This window comes from Lathyrus oleraceus, chromosome 5 (assembly GCF_024323335.1).
Source record: "Lathyrus oleraceus cultivar Zhongwan6 chromosome 5, CAAS_Psat_ZW6_1.0, whole genome shotgun sequence".
Taxonomy (NCBI): domain Eukaryota; kingdom Viridiplantae; phylum Streptophyta; class Magnoliopsida; order Fabales; family Fabaceae; genus Lathyrus; species Lathyrus oleraceus.
In genome coordinates, this window is record NC_066583.1 from 44649111 (window position 1) to 44671221 (window position 22111).

The 22111-nt window shown below is 35.0% G+C and overlaps 1 protein-coding gene across 1 annotated transcript; it reads left to right on the forward strand.

Annotated features, from left to right (window-relative positions):
* The first annotated feature begins 10493 nt into the window (after positions 1–10493).
* LOC127084528 (uncharacterized) lies at positions 10494–14652 on the forward strand. The gene is made up of 11 exons (XM_051024996.1): positions 10494–11168; positions 11250–11304; positions 11395–11494; positions 11577–11799; positions 12140–12193; positions 12277–12419; positions 12737–13313; positions 13470–13584; positions 13693–13742; positions 13937–14083; positions 14220–14652. Exons 1-11 carry the CDS (start codon positions 10593–10595, stop codon positions 14463–14465), a joined length of 2286 nt encoding a protein of 761 aa, XP_050880953.1. The 5' UTR covers positions 10494–10592; the 3' UTR covers positions 14466–14652.
* The last annotated feature ends 7459 nt before the right edge of the window (positions 14653–22111 follow it).

Below are 22111 nucleotides of genomic sequence, written 5' to 3' on the forward strand. Positions count from 1 at the left end.
CAACTGATGTTGCACAACGGAAATTTACTTAGAAACACCATAAAACATATCTGAATAAAATTGAATTAATACGTCATAATCAAAATTTCATAATAGTTGATTACAAGCAAATAAAAGTATGCAAATGAACGCCCTTATCCCCAATGTTACAGATCAGAGCATTCTTATTCGAAAAATAGAATATAAGGAAGATAAAAGTCTTCTGAGAGGCAATATCCATCTCACTGCAACAACGAACTGCAATCCTGCTAATCACACGTGCAAAGCACACCACAAAACCAACAACCAAGAAAGGGGTGGGAATCTACTTACATATAGTAAGAATGTGATTTCAGCAACAAAATGACATTAAAGAAACATAATGATCATACATAAATGATATATATATATATATATATATATATATATATATATATATATATATATATATATATATATATATATATATATATATATATATATCAGTTACAATCACAAACACACGTCACCATAAAATGCAATGTTATGATCCACCAACTTCATCACCTATATGTACATGGTACCAAAAATATATTATGGAATCAGAGGTATGTTACTGATTTTATTCCACTAGTCCCTGGTCCTTCCCACCCAGACCAACGATCCCCACCAATGGATTTGAGACTCGCCCGTGATCTTTTTCACCAAGACCAACGATCTCCACCAATGGATCTAAGGCCACCAAAATGGACCGAAGTCCCACCTAAACTCCAAAACACATGAATGTATGGTAATATGAATCACGAATATGCATTTCATGGACAAACATCACAATTCACCAAAATTATGTATAATAATTCTTATAAACACCAAAATTATCCCAAAGGATATCACCAAAATAGGTTTCATTCACGAACCACTAATTATCCAATAAGGATCGCCCAAATTCAAATCAACTAAAATTCTGTTTATTAAACAATATATTCACTTTTCTTACCCCCAAAATAATTTAGTTAATTATATTCATAAAAGTGAGTTAAACATACTAATATTTTTATAATATTTTATAAAAGATATATTTAATTACTTTAAGACTATTTTATCACAATTTCAACTAAGAACAAATATTTTGTTAGTTTTAACTTTATTTTAAAAAAATATATTATTATTCACCAAAAAGATTAAACAAAATTTGAAATTTATTATAATCAAAAGGTCTAATCCTTATGGCATTGCCAAATGTCTTTAAATACATAAAACAAACAAAACATAAATTGTTGAAATTTCAAAAAATAGTAAAACGCTGTTTTCGAAACTTAAACGAGCTTAAACGACTTAAAACCCGGATATTCACGGTAAACAGTGAGTTTGATTTCTGGGACAATTCCCTTTCCGAAAATATATAATATGCGATATTTTGACATTGGACGCCAAACTTGCTCAAAATTCTACTGAACCGTTCTTAAGCGTGACTTCTCCTCCGATACGTGCAACCAACCCTCCTACTTCAGGTTTTCCAAGTTTCTGCCTCCCAATGTTGAATTCTTACAACATACAATTCCCAATGGCAAACTCCAAAAAATTGTGATTTTCACCCCAAGATTAATTTTAGAGTTTTTAGATTTTCCCCAAAAAGGTTACAATTAATCATAACCATAAAATAAAGGACAAAGAGTGAGCAAACGAGATTATCCATATGAACACTTGTGAGATATTATCATATAGAATTGACAAAGGATTTTGGGAAAAACCAAATTGACCAAACATTCATGGATCGATACTTTTTAATAAAACAATCACAAACCTTCAATTTTATATTATATTATATTGTGATTTAACATCAAAATTCATTTTTATTAACAAAACACCAAAAACCATTTTATCGATCCAAACATCATATCAAAAATCATATTGATCACCAAAAATCGATCACCAAAAATTATATTGATCACCAAAAGTGATATCGATCACCAAAAGTGACCAAATGAGATTATCCCATTTGAGCACAGATCGTAACAACGATCGACTCCCAAAACTGAAATTTCAATATAAAATATATTATTCATACAAAACCATATCTACCAAAGGGGTTGGCCCAAACCCCATATGGTCAGAGCAATACTTGTATTTTGATTTGATACATTTAACAAAGATGAGAAATAAGCGCTGATGAGAGGGTAAGGGAACCCTCATCATTCTGCTGCCTAAAACTCACCTTATAGTAAGCAATCTCCCCCCTTACCTTATGATTGAGCCTTCAAGGTCTTGATGTTCCTCCCTCTCTAAATCGTTGTCTGACGATCGTTCCAAAATGGTCTTCCTGGACTCAGATGCGTCGTTGCGCCGTTTAGCGATATGCTTCAAACCTTCATTTTTCCCTCACTGTCAGACTCTTCTTACGATATATATTATATTTAATCCAATTAAATATTAATTCCCAAATATTTAATCCCAAACTAAATATTTATTTAATTGATAAATATAATAAAATATATCTTAAATTAAATAATTATTCAATTAAGCCTCACACCTTTAATATTTAAATAAAATAATTATTCAATTAAGCCCCACACCTTTAATATTTAAATAAAATATTTTTTTGATTTTAAAAGGAAAATATATTTTTAACGTAAGATGTCACCCTATATTTAAATAATTAAATAATTATTATTATAAACCTCCAATAATTATTATCGTTATTCTAAATAATTAAATAAAATATACCGCTCTTAACCAAATATTTTAATCATTATTAAATTACTAAAATACTCTCGAATACTCTAAAACTTCATAAAACACTCAAAAGTGCACCAATATCACATAAACAAATTATCAAATAATTCATAAAATGCTATAATTAAATAAAAACAATTAAATAAATTAGGGGTGTTACACTTACCTATGCACCTAACAATCATGCACTCCAGTATGTGCAGATTGGGGCACCTCAGGCTCCTAATGCTCAGGTTGGAGGAAAGTATCCTCACGTGGTGCATGCTGCTCAAATAGTACCTCCTGGTTTCTCCTACCCACTGCAGATGTTGTTTGCTCCTCAGATTGTTCAAGCCATAACTCCAAAAACTTCTCGACCAGCCAGTCAGGTCGTTGTCCCTGCTACTGATTCGGCCTGGTCGGCGAATTCTCAGCTGTTAGACGATAGAATAAGGGCCATTGAGGGTTTCTTAGCCTTCGGTATTGATGCTCGAGATCTTTATTTAGTTCCAAACATGGTGCTTCCATATAAGTTCAAGGTGCCGAACCTACCGAAGTACAAAGGTCTAAGTTGTCCTCGGAGTCACATTACGATGTATTGTAGGAAGATGGCATCGTACATTAACAATGACGACTTGTTGATCCATTTCTTCCAAGATAGTCTATCTGGAGCTTCTCTGGACTGGTACATAAGTTTGGAACTCACCAAGATTAGATACTAGAGAGATCTATCTGAGGCGTTTCTAAAACAAAGTATAATCTTGATATGGCTCTGACAAGGTTGCAGTTACAAAATCAAGCCAGAAATCCAATGAGACCTTTAATGAGTATAATTAGCATTGGCGTGAGATGGCTTTCAAGGTCAGACCAGCTTTGTTAGATAATGAACTTGTTGATATCTTCATGGGTACGCTCCAAGGGTTGTATTATGAGAAGATGATTGGGAGTTCCTCTACAAACTTCGCAAATAGGTAACTATTGGTGAACATGTAAAGAATGGGCTGAAGTCAGGAAAGATCACAGATACTACCGCTCTGCAAGCTACAAATAAGAAGTCACATGGGGGCTTCGCGAAGAAGAAGGAAGGGGAGGCAAATGCTGTGATGGCAAGTGTCCATCCCCAGTACCAGTTTTTGATGGGCCTTATGTCGTACTATCCATATCTGTATGTCGTTGTTGCTCAGTACCAACAACCGCCATGTCAACATCAACCACAGAAAATTAATCAACAACCAGCACCTACTCAGAAAAATCAAAATCAACAGTACAACCGTGACAACAAAGGCCAAGATCGAAGTCAGAATAACAAGAATAATTTTGGTAATCGCCCTCAGATTGATAAAATTTTGGTGTCGTATGCTGAACTAGTGTCGTATTTGATTCACGTAGGGGCTATTGTACCAAAAGAAATCCCTGCGGCCTCTCCTCCTTTTCATCCTAAGCACAATCCTAATGCCCCGTGTGTTTTCCATGTCGGGTATATAGGACATTCCACAAAGGACTGTTGGACCCTCAAATACAAGGTCTAAGACTTGATTAATCAGGAGATTTTGTCTTTCTTTGAGGAAAAACCTAATGTGAAAACGAATCCTCTGCCTAATCATGGCGGTTCAGCAGTCAATGTCGTGATCGAAAAGGAAACAGCAAGATCTGTACTACGGGTCGACGATGTGAAAACTCCGTTGTCAGTTGTTTTGAAGAGACTTGAACAATTTGGGTTTCTAGCAGGTATACATGATGATTGTGCAGTATATGAATATGATCCAGACAATTGCAATGAGTTAAGGGGTTGTGTACAAGAGCTGATGGATTTGGGGTTGATATAGTTCTCAAAGTCCAAGGCAGTAGAAGAGGTTGCAACGATCGAACCAATAACTATTGTGTATAGGAAAAAGAAGGTTGAAACTCATCCCAAAAGGATTCAACCAATTCATTTCTGTGTTCCTAGTCTGTTTCCGTATCAGAATACCAAGGCGGTGCCTTTGAATTATGAGACAACGACGTACCTGGGTGGAAAAGAAATTTGTATTCCTGACACCGAAATCATCAACATAACTGGAACAGGAGGCATGACTCGTAATGGCCATGTATTCACTCCAAAGTACACTCCTAGGGTGTATCCATCACACACAATTATCCCTCATAAAGAGAAGGTCCTTCCTACTCTTACTCCGTAGGCAGGGGCAACTCTACCTGCCACTTCGAACGTGACGACCGTTTCAGCACCGACAAATGTTATTACCAACAAAGCTACAAAATCTGAAGTGTTTAAGGGTAAAGGGCCGATGGTTGAAGACGAGCAAGTTGAAGATCACAAGAAGAGCATCACTTTTGACAAAGGTCAGGAATTCCTCAAATTGATCAAGAAGAGTGACTTTAAGATCGTCGATCATTTGAACTAGACTCCTTCCAAAATTTCCATTTTGTCTTTGCTGTTGAGTTTTGAGGCTCACCGTAAAGCATTGTTGAAAGTTCTGAATACCGCTCATGTGATGCAAGATATCACGGTCGATCAATTTAACGACGTGGTGGCAAATATCACTGCCAATAGGTATTTGGGATTTAATGAAGCAAAACTACCTCTTGAGGGAAACACCCATAATAAAGCACTACATATTTCAATCATATGCACAAAATCTCTTTTATCTCGAGTCCTCGTCGACACTGGTTCTTCGCTTAATGTATTGCCGGAAGCTACATTAAGTCAGTTATAGTTTAAAGAACCCGAGATGAGGACCATCACACTGATTGTTCGAGCTTTTGATGGTTCCTGAAGACAGGTTATTGGGGAAGTGGATATGCCTATTTGTGTTGTACCTCACCAGTTCATCATTACCTTCCAAGTCATGGATATCAACCTAACTTACAGTTGTTTGTTGGGTAGGGCGTGGATTCATGTTGTTGGGGCAGTCATCTCCACGCTGCACCAAAGGTTGAAGTTCTTGATTGATGGTAAATTGGTAATTATGTGCGGTGAAGAAGACTTGCTGGTTAGCGAACTCTCGTCATTCAGATACGTTGAGACATATGACGTGATTGTTGAGATTCCGCTCCATTGTTTAGAGTTTGAAGAAGTCAGTTCTGCTACCGCCAATCATGATCAGTCATCTGCTACCATCCTATCTTCAGTCATAAGTGCCAAGTAGACCCTAGAGAAATGCCCACTATCTGGCTGGGGTAAAGTTGTTGACGTGGCAGAGAAGCGTGAAAGATTTGGTATCGGTTATCGCCCATCATCACGCAAGACAAACCCAAATAAGAAGCAATTCAACCCTGTCAAATTCAGCAGCGACAGCTTTCAAAAATGATCACACTGTGGCAGTCATTGGGGAATCTAGCGGCAGCAAACCGGAGACTCTTATCCTCGTACGCATATGTCCTCCAGGGTTCAAGCTTTCCAACTGGACGACTTCCGTGATTCCTATAGTGTACTCGGAAAAAACGTAATGCATTTTGTTTTCTCAATCCCTTGTCCCCACCCGATACAAGAGGATAACTTGTAAGGGCCTTTATGTTTAAAAGTATTATGTGAATAAGTAAAAAAGTACTTTTTGCATTTAAAACTTGTGTTCCCTTTCTTTCAGTTATTTTTACTTTTTCACTAAAACAACAAAATGGCAAAATATTTCTTTTTCTTTTTGTTTCTTTCCATTTTATTAAAAAACATACTAAAAATAAGCTCATCATATGCAAAGCAAACAAAATTATTGATTACAATATGACAAGAATCAACTGTAAATCTAGATTTCCAATAAACCAAGTTGAAGATGACAGTGAGGAAGATTGTGAATTACCAGCTGAATTAGCACGGCTCCTTGAGCACGAAGAAAAAGAGATTCAGTCGTATAAAGAACCATTGCATGTCATTAATTTGGGTTCTGAAACCGATAAAAATAAGTAAAAGTTGGGACATCTCTTGCCAAACATGTATACTCCGAGTTGATTGAGTTATTACACGAGTATGTTGACGTCTTCGCATGGTCATATCAAGATATGCCAGGGTTAGACACCAGCACCATTGAACATCACCTGCCACTCAAGCCGGAATGTCCTCCTATCAAGCAAAAGCTTAGAAAGACCAGACCCGACATGACACTCAAGATCATAAAAGAGGTTAAGAAGCAGTTTGACGTTGGCTTTTTGGCCATTTATGAGTATCTATAGTGGGTTGCTAACATCGTTCCAGTTCCGAAGAAGGACGACAAAGTCAGAATGTGTGTAGATTACCGAGACCTCAATAAAGCTAGCCCAAATGATGACTTCCTTTTGCCTCATATTGATGTTTTGATTGATAATAAAACTCAGTTTTCCATTTTTCCTTCATGGATGAGTTCTCCGGGTATAATCAAATAAAGATGTCGCTAAAAGATATGGAGAAGACAACTTTCATCACACATTGGGGAACTTACTGCTACAAAGTAATGTCGTTTGGCCTGAAAAATGCAGGGGAAACATATCAACGTGCCATGGTAACCCTCTTTCACGATATGATCCATGAAGAAATTGAGGTTTATGTGGAAGACATGATTGTCAAATCCAGAACTGAGGAAGATCACTTAGAGAACCTGAGGACATTGTTTGCCAGACTCCGAAAGTTCAAGTTGCGTTTGAATCCAACTAAGTGCACTTTTGGGGTCCAATCTGGTAAGCTCCTGGGTTTCATAGTTAGATAGAAAGGTATTGAGGTTGATCCCAACAAAGTTCGAGCCATCCAAGAAATGCCATCTCACCGAACAGAAAAAGAAGTCTGAGGTTTCCTTGGTCGACTCAACTACATCTCCAGATTCATATCACATTTAACAGCTACCTGGAAACCGATATTCAAACTATTGAAAAAGAATCAATCGATTGTGTGGAATAAAGATTGTCAAGCGGCATTCGACAAAATAAAAAAGTATCTGCAAGAACCATCGGTTTCTGGTAGGCCCCTCATTATGTACCTCACAATACTCGATGAATCTATAGGTTGCGTTTTGGGTCAACATGACGACACATGCAAGAAGGAACATGCCATTTACCACCTCAGCAAGAAATTCACTGAATGTGAGACCAGATACTCACTTTTAGAAAAGACTTGTTGTGCCTTAACTCAGGATGTTCGACGCCTGAGACAATATATGGTTTGCCATACCATTTTATTGATATCTAAAATGGATCTGATAAAGTACATATTCGAAAAGTCTGTTGTTACTGGTAGAATAGCTCGGTGGTAGATGTTGTTGACCAAATATGATATCTAGTATGTGACCTAGAATGTGATAAAGGGGGGTGTTTTGTCTGACTACCTTGCTCACCTACATGTGGAAGGTTATCAACTGTTGAGGTTCGACTTTCCAGACAAAGACATTATATTTATCGGAGACTTCACTATGCCAGGCTCCGAGATAAGCCCTGAGGAAGGCCCCGAACTAGGATCGCGATGGACGCTCCTGCTCGACGGTGCTTCCAATGCTCGTGGCCATGTCATAGGTGTTGTTATCACTTCTCCAACTGGTTTCCACCTTCCATTTACCTCCAGATTATGTTTTGACTGTACTAACAATATGGCAGAATATGAAGCATGTATCTACGGTTTGGAGGCGACCATCGACTTAAGGATCAAGATTCCTGAGGTGTACAGTGATTCAGCTCTGGTAATAATTCAGGTAAAAGGTGACTGGGAGACTCGGGATAGCAAGTTGATACCCTATAAAGAGCATATCAGAAAACTGGTACCCTACTTTGATGAAATCTCTTTTCATCATATTCCCAGGGAAGAAAATTAGTTAGCAGATGCTCTAGCTACGTTGGCATCTATATTCAAAGTCAAATGGAAGAATGGAGCACCAACTATCCATATTGACCACTTAGATGAACCAACACATTGTCTAGCAATCGAGGTCGATCCTAATAATAAGCCCTGGTTCTATGACATAAAGACATTTCTAGAGAAACAACAGTATTCCGAAGGTATATCCCTTATTGATAAGAAAGCTCTGAGAAGACTCTCTTTCAAGTTCTTCCTAAGTGGTGATGTGTTATACAAGCGAAATTATAATTCCGTACTGCTCAGATGCGTGGATAGACATGAAGCTAGTACGATCATAAAATCCATACATGAAGGTTGCGAGAGTGTACATGCAAAAGGTATTGTTATGGCTAAGAAGATTCTTCGGGCTGGGTATTATTGGACGACAAGTGAGGTTGACTGTTACAACTTTGTTAGAAGATGTCACAAATGTCATATATATGGTGACAAGATCTTTGTGCCACCGACTTCGTCGAATGTTTTGACTTCTCCATGGTCTTTTTCTATGTGGGATATTGATATGATTGTGATGATAGAGCCTAAAGCTTCCAACGATCATCGATTCATCCTAGTTGCCATTAATTACTTCACGAAATGGGTCGAAGCTGCTTCATAGGCCAATGTCACTCGACAAGTGGGTATTCGGTTGATCAAGAAAGAGATAATCTTCCGCTACAGAATTCCTAGCAAGATCACCACTGACAATGCCAACAATCTTAACAACAATATGATGAAAGAGTTGTGTGAAGAGTTTAAGATCGAGCACCATAACTCCTCACCGTATCGGCCCAAGATAAACGACACCGTGGAAGCAGCTAATAAGAACATTAAAAGAATCGTCCAGAAAATGGTCAAGACGTACAAGGATTGGCATGAGATGTTACCATTTGCCCTGCCTAGTTATAGAACCTCAGTCCGCACATCCACTGGGGAAACTCCATACTCATTAGTGTATGGTATGGAGGTCGTCCTACCAATTGAAGTCGAGATCCATTCACTTAGGGCCATCATAGAGGCCGACCTCGATGAAGCTGAATGGGCTCAATCACGATATGACCAGCTAAATCTGATCGAAAAAAAGCGTTTGACGACCATTTGTCATGGTCAGTTGTATCAAAGACGCCTCAAACAAGCTTTTGATAAGAAAATGCTTCTTCGTGAGTACCACACATGTGAACTCGTGCTTAAAAGGTATTATGCTATTCACTAAGATCCTCGGGGCAAATGGACTCCTAATTATGAGGGACCTTTCGTCATCAAGAAGGCATTCTCAGGTGGGGCTCTAATCCTCACAACAATGGATAGGGAAGATTTTCCATTGCCAGTGAATGCACACATAGTCAAAAAATATTATGCCTAAAAAGAAATGATAAATAAAAGCCCGCGGGGAAAGTGAGGGCGGGGCGGGGAAAACCTGCAGACACTGCACTCTTTAAGCCTAAAAATGCAAAAATTTATGTAAATGCATGTGTCCGCAAAAGTACGTGAAAAAAACAGGACGAGGCGGGGTGGACACATTAGAGGGTGATGACCTAAATCCTTGGTCAGCCCCACACTAAAGTGCGGGCAAAGTAGGCATGCCCAACGAGCCATACCCGTTTTACCACCCCTAAGCATGCGCCAGTTCCATGGACGCTTACGTGCATTTTCTATATGCATATCCAATTGGTTTAACACCAATATATATTCATTTTAATTTTTTTGCTATATATATACACTAATTCATTTTAATTTTTTTGCTATATATATACACTAATTCATTTGTTGCTTAAATACAATTTCGAGAGCATGCATAATTGATCTAACGCATCATTTTTGTTGTGATTTTTTTTTGTTTATTTACAATATGAATAATTTGATATATAGTTGAGAAAGAAAGTTATTTTAGAATTTAAATTAAAAAATATGATTATTTAAACAAAATTCTCCAATATTCACATGTTCAAAATTAAATTAAAATTAAAAATGGCGCTAATAAAAAAGCGAATTCATGGCGCGACTTTATAGAAATTTCAAACAAATCACCGCCATTTATTTAGATTAGATTCATAGCACGTTCCGTTTTCATTCGACTAGGTTAGAGCCATTTTTTTCCAACTCCAAAAAGTGTTTCCTTCAGATCTCAGACTCAGATATGGATAGCGACGACGATTTTCAACCCTTGCCTTCTCCTCCCGTCGTCGAACGAAAGCTCAAGCGTTTGAAGAAAGCATCTAGGGTTTCCGAAAATCCTCAACCTTCATCTCCACCCAGGGTTCCCGAAAACCCTCTACCTTCATCTTCACCTAGGGTTTCCGAAAACCCCCTACCTTCATCTCCACTTAGGGTTTCCGAAAACCCTCTACCTTCATCTTCCCCTATCAAATTATCCGAATTCGAAAACAATTCAGGATTGGAGGAGCTAAACGGAGAATCTATCGACGAAATTGAAACTTTGGTTGATAACAATGTCACTAAAACTGTCGAGGAAGATGGTTTGGGTGCTAGGAGGGTTTTGAAGTTTGATTCTGTGGACGATGAACTTGAAGGAAAGTTTACCGAGAAGACGACGGAAGAAAATACTGACGAGTTAGAAAAAAAGCAGCAAACTGTAGATGATCTTTCTGAGAAGAAAGAGAGTAAGAAGAATAAGAAGAGAATTAAGGATGGTGACCAGAATGAGAAGAAGCAGCGGAAAGAATCTATATCCAGTAAAAGAAAAGCTGAGAAGGTTCACATTTTCTTTTTCAGAGAGTGATATTGATGTATTTTGCTTTTGATTTACTAATTGTTTGATTTGTTGATTTAACAGGAAAGACAGGAGAATCTCAAACAGCTTCGAGCCGAGTCTCAGAGACTTCTTCGAGGTATGGATGATTTTTGGATTTAATTTTTTTTATTCTATTGTTTTGTTTTGTGTTTGTAGTTGCTTACATAGTTTTCTATGATTTGGGTAGAAACAAGAGATGCTGCGTTTAAACCTGTTCCTCTGGTTCAAAAGCCAATTTCCTCGATACTGGATAAAATTCGAAAGAGAAAATTAGAGTTCTTAAAGAAGTAGGTGGATTTATATCAATATTTTGTTTTAGCATGCACTTAGTTTGGATTTTTATTAATGCATACTTGTGTTGGGTTTCAGATCTAATGTTTCTTTTGATGATAATGATGGCTTCACTGTGGATGTTGATTCTGAGCCTCCATGTTTGAGGGAAGAGATGACTAATAAGATTGAAGAAGCCGAGCTTGAAGAAACACCAGCTACATGCCCTGCAGTCACAGAGAATAATTTAAGTGAACCTGATAATGGTGGACCTAACAATGCCTTAGATCAATTGAGTGTTGAAAACATTACTTCTCATGTGGTTAGTCATCATTTCAGCTTGTTATACAATGTTGTTTGGTACTTCATCATATCAAAGTAGTAGAGAATGTTATACTAATGCATTGATTTTGGATATCTGAGTGGGGACTTATATTTATATAACCGTATCTGCTATCACTATTTGTTGAGTAAATTAAGAGATGTGATAATAACCTATAAATTGAGATATTTGAAATTCATAAGTTCTAATTTATATATGATATCAAATATAATTGTAATCTTTTGCCCTTGAAATCTTTGTGCTAGTTTATCACACAGGGTATGTTGGTTTTCATTATGTTTGTATTGGTATCTAAATCATTGCTTATGTTGAGTTTCAGGCTGTGGTTTCAGAACCAGTTAATGCATTTCGAGCTCCTGTTGATGATACTCAGGTTTTCTGTCACCCATTTTTTTAGATGCTTTCCTTTAAATGTAGAATTTATTCACCATGTGTTTGTTTGTTTTTGATTTTTAGGATCTCTTTTCTGATTCTGAAATGAGTGATATTAAAGAAGAGGCTGTAAATGAGAAGTTGAGTAACCCTTCTGAAGAAGTGTTTGCCCCATCTATGCTAGCAATGAACTTAACACTTGATTCTGCTCCTCTTGATGATGATGTGTAAGTGTTTAGACATTTCTTTCTTGTTATCTTCAGATTTAGTCACTTGCTATCATCACATAAACATTGCTTTATTTATTGCCACCATTTGTTTCATTGCTGTTGATGGTGCTATAAAACTATCATTCTTACTTTGGGATATGCTTAATGTGGTTGTTATTTTGGTTTTTTATGTTGGAAAATCTTGATAAGTATCCATGACACATGTATCTTTTTCCTTGACAAATTGTGGCTTTCTAAATGCTATAGTGGACAATTCATTACTTTTTTCCCCATTCTTCTGGAAGTTAAAAATGACAATCACTTCTTTTCTCCAGCTCTTCTGATGAGGAGGACAATAACAAGGAGAACACAGTACCACATTTACAAGGATCAGCTGACGTGACTTTACCTTCACGTGGCGACCCTGTTAAGGCTTTTGTTGATGAAGAAGCTGAAGAGGAAGATGACAGTGACAATGATCTACAACGCTTCCGAGATAATGAAGAAGATGAAGACGATGATGATATTGAAGAACTTAATGATATGATAGCAACTGGATATGAAGAAGAGCCAATTGATAGAGAAAAGCGTGACCAACTCCACCAGCAATGGCTTGAGCAGCAGGATACAACTGGGATGGATAATCTACTCCAAAAACTTAATTGTGGTTCAAGATTGAATGAATCATCATCACTTGAAGTTGAAGAGGAGGACGAGGAAAGCAAAGAAACTGAAAATGAATCTGATGATGATATTGATGACTTTGTTGCTCAATCTGATGCCGTAAAGATCAATCTGAAAAAGGTGAAGCAGATGATCCCTCAGATGTTTACTGATAAAGAGGATGCATATGTATCATCTGATGAGGAAACCGAGGAGAGGCTAGCTAAACAGTCCCTCTCTTATAAAGTTGTAAGTTCTCACTTCTCAGCTACTACAGTAAATGTATTACTGTAACTTTGATTTTGACAGAAGTTTATTGCATTTCCATCTTTTGCATGCACTAAGGTATTCATGTGATGAAATTAAGGTATTTTTGGCTGTTTTCAATATTGTAATGTGAATCAGGAGAAGAATGCTCAATTCTTTTCACCGGCTGAAGATGAAAACAGCAGGGGAATTTTCAATCTCATAAAGAAAACAAATATCGTGCCAGATAACAAGAGAAAGGGAAGAACTCCTTGTAAGATAAATTAATTTCAGCATTTCACCAAAAGCTATGTAATGTACTTCATTCATGCTTCAAAATCATGATAATGCTAATGGTTTCTTCCATTAATGTATGCTGCAGCCATATTTGATATGCCACACATTGGACAAAACACAAATATATCATCAAAGGTATGTTGCTTTTAACTAGCTAGAACATTGCTATTTTACCTGATGAAATGCTCCTTTATTCCAGCAATTTTGTATTTTAGATGATTTTTTCTGACACTAAATTATATATACTTGAACCACATGACTGCGTTTGTCATCAATACAAAACTATATATTTAAGGTGATATTTCTGAGTTCTCTTGTAAATATTTCAGTCATCTTTTATCCGCCATACTTCAAATCAGTCTATGCCTACTTCTAAAAAACAAGGCTCAAGCAAAGTCCGATCATCATATATATTTGGGCGAGATGACAGCAACAGCAGACCTTCAGTGTTGATATCAGAGGATTCTTCAGACGTGGTAATGACTATCAGAAACTAGAAAACTAGCATGAGATGCCATTAGTAACAACTCTACATCTATACAATATAAATATTGGTTTTATATTCTAATGTCCGCGACTCACTGCTGTTTTTTCTGTTCGGATATAACTCAGATTGTAAGAGAGAGTCAAGCACCCAAAGTTGTTTCTGCCAAATTCCAAAGAAATACACAGAGCAAATATGCCGCTTCAAGTTCTAAACCTCAAGAACCAAGTGTCTCACTATTGGAGGTATTAAGGAGGTCTTCAATTCATACAGAGCGTTCTGTCCAGAGTAGCGTAGTTCAGCAAAATGAATCTGTTGTGTTCCAGGCATTTAAGTTAACCAAGAAGTCAATTAAGACGGGAGATAAAGTTTGATATATGGTATGAAATTTTGGTATTCATATGTTATTTATTCGTACCCCTGGTTTTTGTTTATAAAAGAGATCAGTATTTGTTAGTTTTCCATGCGTTGTGTTTTTGGACCACTTCCCTTTGTGGATACTGAAGTAGTGCAGTAATAATAGTTATCACAAAATTATCAATACAAAGTGGGTTATTATTAGGGAAAGTTCCACATCATGTTTTATCTTAAATTTCGTCTCAAATAATGAAGGAAAAAAACATTCATTCCCCTGAGGCCCATCTGTAATGCTAGCTTTGGTTTAATGAAGGTTTTTCCTTTTACCAAAAAAAACTTAGGTATATTTTTAGCCAAGTGCATTTAGTTGAGATGTTATGGGTTTCTTCCATTTTAATCAAATGTTCTGTATATGAATCCAACACAGGACACACGAGTTTTGACTTTTTTTTAAAATGATTTTTACAGTGTAATATATTTTGATGTAAACAAATTTAACAGTCATTTTTCATAAAAGTTTCAAATGAAAATTTGGTTTGAATAGTTATTCTTAAAATGTTATTTTAGGTATTTCATAATTTTATCGAAAAAAAATTTAGATATCAAAATTTTAAATTTAATTTTGAAGCTATTTCAAATAGCTTTTCATTTTCATAAAATCATTTTTAAAAAAACTGTGATTTTGACTATACTTTGATCTTTAATAATTTAGATTTATGTCATAGTATATTAAAATTAATTTTTAATTTATAAAAAATAAATTAAAAAAAACTTAATATTTTGAAAAATGATTTTGTAAAATTCATTTTCAAAAATATAAAGAAAAGATTTATCTTTTTAAAGTTAAAACAAACAGATCCATAGTCATATTTGATTTGGTGATTAGTTTCTATAATTATGTGTAAAGGATATCTAGTTTATAAAATAATATATATATATATATATATATATATATATATATATATATATATATATATATATATATATATATATATATATATATATATATGTATATAAAAGTGGATGGAAATTAATGTAACATATACTCAATAAGGTTGTAGACAATATCATTTTTTGGACTAGCATAGCTCTTTCTTAAAAAATAGTTGGCATTTTGACATTATTAAGCAAAATTCTCAAATATCTCTCATCTGGTGGTCCAAAATGAAATATACCAATTTGAAACTTCTTTTATGGGGGAACACTTCTTTTTTAAAATCTCAAAACAAAATTTAAAGCAAATTGATTGTAAGTAAGATTTTTTTTTGTTTTTCTTATTTTTTATTTGTTTTCATCCATGCCAAAAAATTGGAATTTTGTATATTTATCTTAATGATAACTTGGTTAATTGGATCCACATTATTGAAAATTTAATCTCAATAGAAAGTTCTTTATAGTTTTTGTCAAAACTAAATATTTTTAGACTGCGATGGCAAATATCTGCAATTATAATACATTTTAATTTTGTATTTTAGTAGTAAATGTTTATTATATGGTACAACAAACAATGTTATCTGCAACGATTTATCATTTTTAGTAAAATTATCATTATCTCCTAAATATTGAATATAGACAAACCTCTTTGGAAAATAACGTGCATTTTCCATTTTACATGCAGATTTTATTTATTTATTGAGTGCCACATAAACCAAGATCATAAGTGAATAGACTATTTGAAATAATTCTAGATCAAATTTTTATAAGAATCTCAGCCGATATTATTTGTTGATATCACCGAGATGCACACATCTAAATCTAAATCCAGGACCTAGAAATACCAAAAATATAAGTATATCACTTAGCATAAAATAAATTGATGATAACTAATCAATTTAATTAGAGCTGTCAATTTAGGAGGTTAAAACCTAATTTTTGAAGCTGTCAATTTAAGAGATCGAGACCTAACTTCTAATTTTTAAGGCCCTAAAAATATAGAGGGTCTAAAATTTTAAAAATAAACTAGTCTCAAGATATGTAGGTCCTCTAAACTAAAGATCCATAAAATTCAAGTAAATTATTAAGACCCCATTATTTTTTAAAATTATTTTTAAAAATAAATAAATAAATTTTTAAAAAAAAATTACTTTTTTTTTTAATTTTCAAAAAAATTGATTATTTTATTTTTGGAAAAAATCGATTTTGTTTTAAATAAAATTTATTTTTTTTCTATTTTAAAAAAAATTGTTTTATTCGAAAGAAAATCACTTATTTTTTTTATAGTAAAATCAACTTCTTTTATTTAAAAAGAAATTGATTTAAAAAAAAGATTTTTTATGTTTCCAAAAAATTGACTTTTTTTTTCAAAAAAAAAAAAAAGATTTTTTATTTTAAAAAAAGTTTTTTTTTATTTTTAAAAAAGGTTTTTTTATTTTTGAAAAAAATGTTTTTTTATTTTTTGAAAAATTAACTTTTTTTCAAAAATATCAATTTTTTTAAAAAAAATAATTTTGTTTATATTTTTGAAAAAATCAACTATTTTTATTTTTATTTTTTAGAAAAAAATGGAAACTTTTACTCAACTAACCCACTTTTTCAAAACAATTCCCAAAATAACCCATTTTTCAGATTAAATAGGTGACATCAGCTGAATTGGCGCCTGCTCTCTAAGTTAAAGAGGTGACGCCAATTGGATTGGCTAGTGCACCTGATGTTGCCAATCCAATTGACGCCCATGTGTAAAAAAGGAGAGGAGGTGCCAATTGGTCTAACGCCTCTGTGTATTGCGTATTTTTTTTGAAAAATAATGTATGCTTTAGATAAAAGTCGAAATCGGACCAATTGATATTAATATTAATATGGGTTTACATACGAATACCATAAAGACTAATGTCGTTGATCGGGATGACCTAACCGACCTCCGATACCACATCCCCTGGCTACCCGAACGCGTGACCCTAACTCACGTTGATGCGAGTTGGTTCGTTGGTTAGACGGAAACATACCTAAAGGCAAAAAAAATAGAAGTATTGAGAGACTCAATGCCTTACGTGGATGAGTGCGAGTAAAAAATGATAAAGATGTTATGAAAGTGATGTTTGGACCAAATGGTATCAGTTTGATTGTTGTAATCAGTTAGAAATATTGTTTTTAAATGTCGTGGCTGTCGCGCAAAAAGTCAATTGTTGATCAAAAGTCAATTGTTGTATAAATGATCAATTTTGTAGTCTTTGTACATGTATGGACTTTGAATGTGATTGTACGAAATGATATTTGATATTTGAATGCATTGACTGTTTGAAATGAATTGTATGGATATGAAAGATATTGAAATGAATGAACATGATAATATGAATCAACATGGAATAGACTAAGTGATGAACTTGATGAATACCTAATCATGGATCAATGGACATGACCATAACTTGGATGAAAAATGCGAAGCATGAAACAAAAACTCCAACAAGGCCTAAGATGTACAATGAACTAGGTCATAATCAAAGATTCATGGACCAAACGACAATGACAATGCAAATGGCATGAATGACATTGGCCAGATGAAATAGGTTAGGCATGGACTAAGCTTGAGGATATGATCAAATGAAATGCTAGGGATGAATTGAATCAAGTGGAAGTTGTGATGCCATGAAAATGAGCTTGAACCTATGAACATAGACAGGCAAAAGATGAACATGTAAGGCCAATAAGTGAATGCTAAACAAACCAAAGAAACCTCCATAATAGACCATGAACAAGCGGGCCTTGAATGGATCTTAACCAGACAAGTGAAACATACACAATGGATGATGCAACAACCATATGGTTACCAAATACCACAACAATCATTTCAACCTTTTCTCGACGCATCATTCACACCAATGTCTCCCTTCAATTGTCCTGGTCGTCCTATAATAACTCAAACACATCCCAACTACTCTGGCATGGGTCACGAACTCAGCTATGGTGGTAGCGCTTCATTGCAGGTGGTGGTGATGTTCCTGGACCCTCAAATCCTCAAACACCTAGGGTGAATCATCAACGTGGGTTTGGGCCACGCGTTCGGGTAGCTAGGGGATGTGGTACCAGAGGTCAGTTTGGTCATCCCGGTAAACGTCATTAGACTTTATGGTATTCGTATGTAAATGCATATTAATATTAATATCAATTGGTCTGATTTCGACTTTTATCTAAAACGTACATTGTTTTTAAAAAAAAATGCAATATACAGAGGCGTCAGACCAATTGGCGCCTCCTCTCCTTTTTTACACATGGGCGCCAATTGGATTGGCAACACCAGGTGCACTAGCCAATCCAATTAGCGCCACCTCTTTAACTTAGAGAGCAGACGTCAATTTATCTGACGCCACCTCTTCAAAGTGGGATAGTTTGGGAATTAATCTGAAAAGTGGATTATTTTTGAAAAAGTGGGTTAGTTGAGTAAAAATTTCAGAAAAATGATTTTTTTATTTTTGAAAAAAAATTTGCGTTTTTTTTTGAAAAAATATTTAAATATTTTTCTTCTAGAAACATTTTTTTTTTCAAAGTATTTATTATTTTTAAAATATATATTTTAAAAAAATTAAATATTTTGTTTCAAACAAATTATATTTTGAGTCCTCCCCTTAGGCCCCTTAAAAAAATAAAAATATGATGAGGCTTATCCAAACAATTATTGATTTAATAGGAGACCTAAAAAAATGGGGTCCAGTAGTGGGCCTAATTATCGAGACTTTCTCATTTAGGATTTTTTTGACACCTCTAAATTTAATAATTAATTGCATAAAATTAAACATTCAAAATTTATAATAGATAATGCATGCTTTGAAGGAGAGGTTGAACAATTGCAGAGAGGTGTTTTAGGTTTGAAAGATGAAAGTGTGAGAACATTGTGTGCGTAGTGTGAAAATGTGAGTGAAGTGAGTTTATATAGATTTTTTTTGCAATGATGACAAGGTAAAAATACACAGTCATGGAGGGAAGCGTAAGAGTTTTTAACCTAATTCCAAAAATTACGAAACCCAGTGTGTCACGCTTTCATCACACATGTTCAGAAAGTGGGACAATTGTCACTACTTAGAACCACATGAAATTAAACGATATGACAATCATTTAATGCAATGACTGTTCAGAACCAAGAAGACAAATCAATAAGATTGCTTATGATAAGAACCTTTCAGATTCATGAAACTTCCTTACTTCAGAAAGCTCATGTTTCAGAGTCAACAAATAAGATTCTCAGAGTCTAATTTAGAGTTCTGAAGACTTAAACATTCTAAAATACTTCCTTTCATTCTGGACAAAAATCCATAAATAAGTTTTTCATAATGAAAACGAATCTATCTTCAGCAAGGGGTTTTGTAAAGATATCAGTCCATTGATGATATATATCAATAAATTTTAGATGAAAAACACCCTTCTGAACATAGTCATGTAAAAAGTGATGTTTAATTTCAATATGTTTAGATAAACAAATAGCAAAAGTATTATCATAGAGAATAAGAATCTTACTCTCAGATATCTGATAATCTTCCAGCTGATTCTTCATGCAAAGTATCTGAGTGCTACATCCATAAGTTGCAATATATTCAACTTCGGATGTTGAAAGCGCAATTGTTGACTATCTCTTGTTGGACCATGAGATCAGATTGTCTCCTAGAAATTGACAACTTCCAGAAGTACTTTTCCTTTCTATTCTGCCTCCAGCGTAGTCAGCATCACAATAGCCTACTAATTTATATTCACTTGATTTTCTATAAAACAAACCAAGGTTAGTAGTACCTTTCAGATATCTAAAGATTCTCTTAACAACCGTTAAGTGAGTTTCCCTAGGATCTGATTGGAAGCAAACACATAAGCAGACACTGAATAAAATATCAGGTCTAGAAGCAGTTAGATAAAGGAGAGAGCCTATCATACCTCTGAATCGCTTCTAACTTACCTCTTCTTTCTCCAGAATACATGTAAGATGCATTGGAGTCTTTGCTTGCTTGCATTCTGACAAGTTAAACTTCTTCAAAAGTTCCCTTGTATATTTGATCTGATGGATGTACGTTCCTTCTGAATGTTGATCAATATGTATTCCCAGAAAGAACTTGAATTCTCCCATCAGACTCATTTCAAATTCTTCCTGCATTGACTTAGCAAAATCCTTTCAAAAGGAAGCATTAGCAGAACCAAAAATAATATCATCAACATAAGTTTGCACAACCAGAATATCATTCTTAAAGGTTTTGCAAAAGAGAGTTGTGTCCATTTTTCCCCTGGTAAAATTATTTTCCAAAAGGAAGTTACTTAGTCTATCATACCAAGCTCTGGGAGCTTGTTTCAGACCATATAACGACTTTTTCAATTTAAAAACAAAGTCAGGATTTTGAGAGCTTTCAAAATCAGGAGGTTGGTGCATATATATTTCTTCAGAAATATATCCATTTAAGAATGCACTCTTAACATCCATCTCATAAAGGTTGATGTTATGATTGACTGCAAACAAAATTAAAAGACGAATAGACTATTGTCATACCCTCAAATTTTTCATACCCCATGTCATCTCCTTGAGCCCTAAACCTTAATCATACATCCCATATATGCATCTCATATGCATTTTTACTCAATGGTCACAATGATCCATAAGCCCAAGGCATGTGATTCATCTGCAAAGACCTAAGACCCTCTGATCATGTTGAGGTGTGCCCAAGCCACCTTAATCCTAATATCATCCTCAAGCATCTCACAAAGCTTGGAGAATCACTCAAGACATCTCACTCATTCCCCAAGTTCAATTTTAGTGGTGAGTCCTCTTTGAAGAAGCTTCAAGATTCATCTGGTCACCCAAGGACCAAAGCCTAGCTCTTGACCCTCCTTTGGCTTGTAAAAGTCTTGATTCACCATGGATCTTGACCATGCCATTGAGTATCCCTCAAATCCAAAGTTTGTTCATGCCCCATACCCTTTAAACATCTCAATTTGATCCCTACAACTCAAACCCTAATTCATCTGACCATGAAATTTGATGAAACTTGTGGCTCAAGAAACCCTAATTTGGGGAATTTTTGACCATTAAGCTTGACCATTCTTGACCATCCAATCACCCTACCATTAATTCAACATCATTTCATGTCTATTACAATCCAAATCAACCATTTAAATATCCTCCCAATCCATGTTACAAGTAGTTGGTTCATGCTTGATTTTTCAACTTTCCATGACTTGATCCACCGACCAATTTGACCTAAAATCATTCCGCAAAAGGTCCAAACTTCATTTCTAATCATGATATGATCATTTGAGGTCAAAACATCCATCGTTGTGGCTTGAAAAGCAAGAAACCACAAAAACCCTAAAACTAGGTCATGTTGGTTGGTCACATTTTGACAAGAATGACCTATGTGAATTTACAAAGACCATAACTTATTCATTTTTCAAGACTTTTAAATTCCACTTTCGGACTTTTAAATTCCACTTTCGGTCAAATGTATTAAATAACTTTCTCTCCAGCTTTGTTTCAAGGTCCAAGACCCAATTCATTGAGGAAGGGGTTCAACTTTGCTATTGGCCAAGCTGGTCCAACATGCCTTCCATGCCCTAAAATCATGTCATGACGACTACTTTGGCATGTTGCTACTTCCAAACTACAATCCATTTTGACATGGTTCTTTTGCACTCAATCAAGTTCATGGCAAGGAACAAATGCCCAAAATTGATACAAAATGCACGAGCCAATTTCATT

Bases quoted from the DNA above. Each gene is read 5' to 3' on its own strand.
- LOC127084528 (XM_051024996.1), top strand. From the start codon at position 10,593: ATGGATAGCGACGACGATTTTCAACCCTTGCCTTCTCCTCCCGTCGTC. The intron at 12,194-12,276 runs GTTTTCTGTCAC...TTTGATTTTTAG, and splicing joins CTCCTGTTGATGATACTCAG to GATCTCTTTTCTGATTCTGA. The intron at 13,585-13,692 runs GTAAGATAAATT...TGTATGCTGCAG, and splicing joins GAGAAAGGGAAGAACTCCTT to CCATATTTGATATGCCACAC.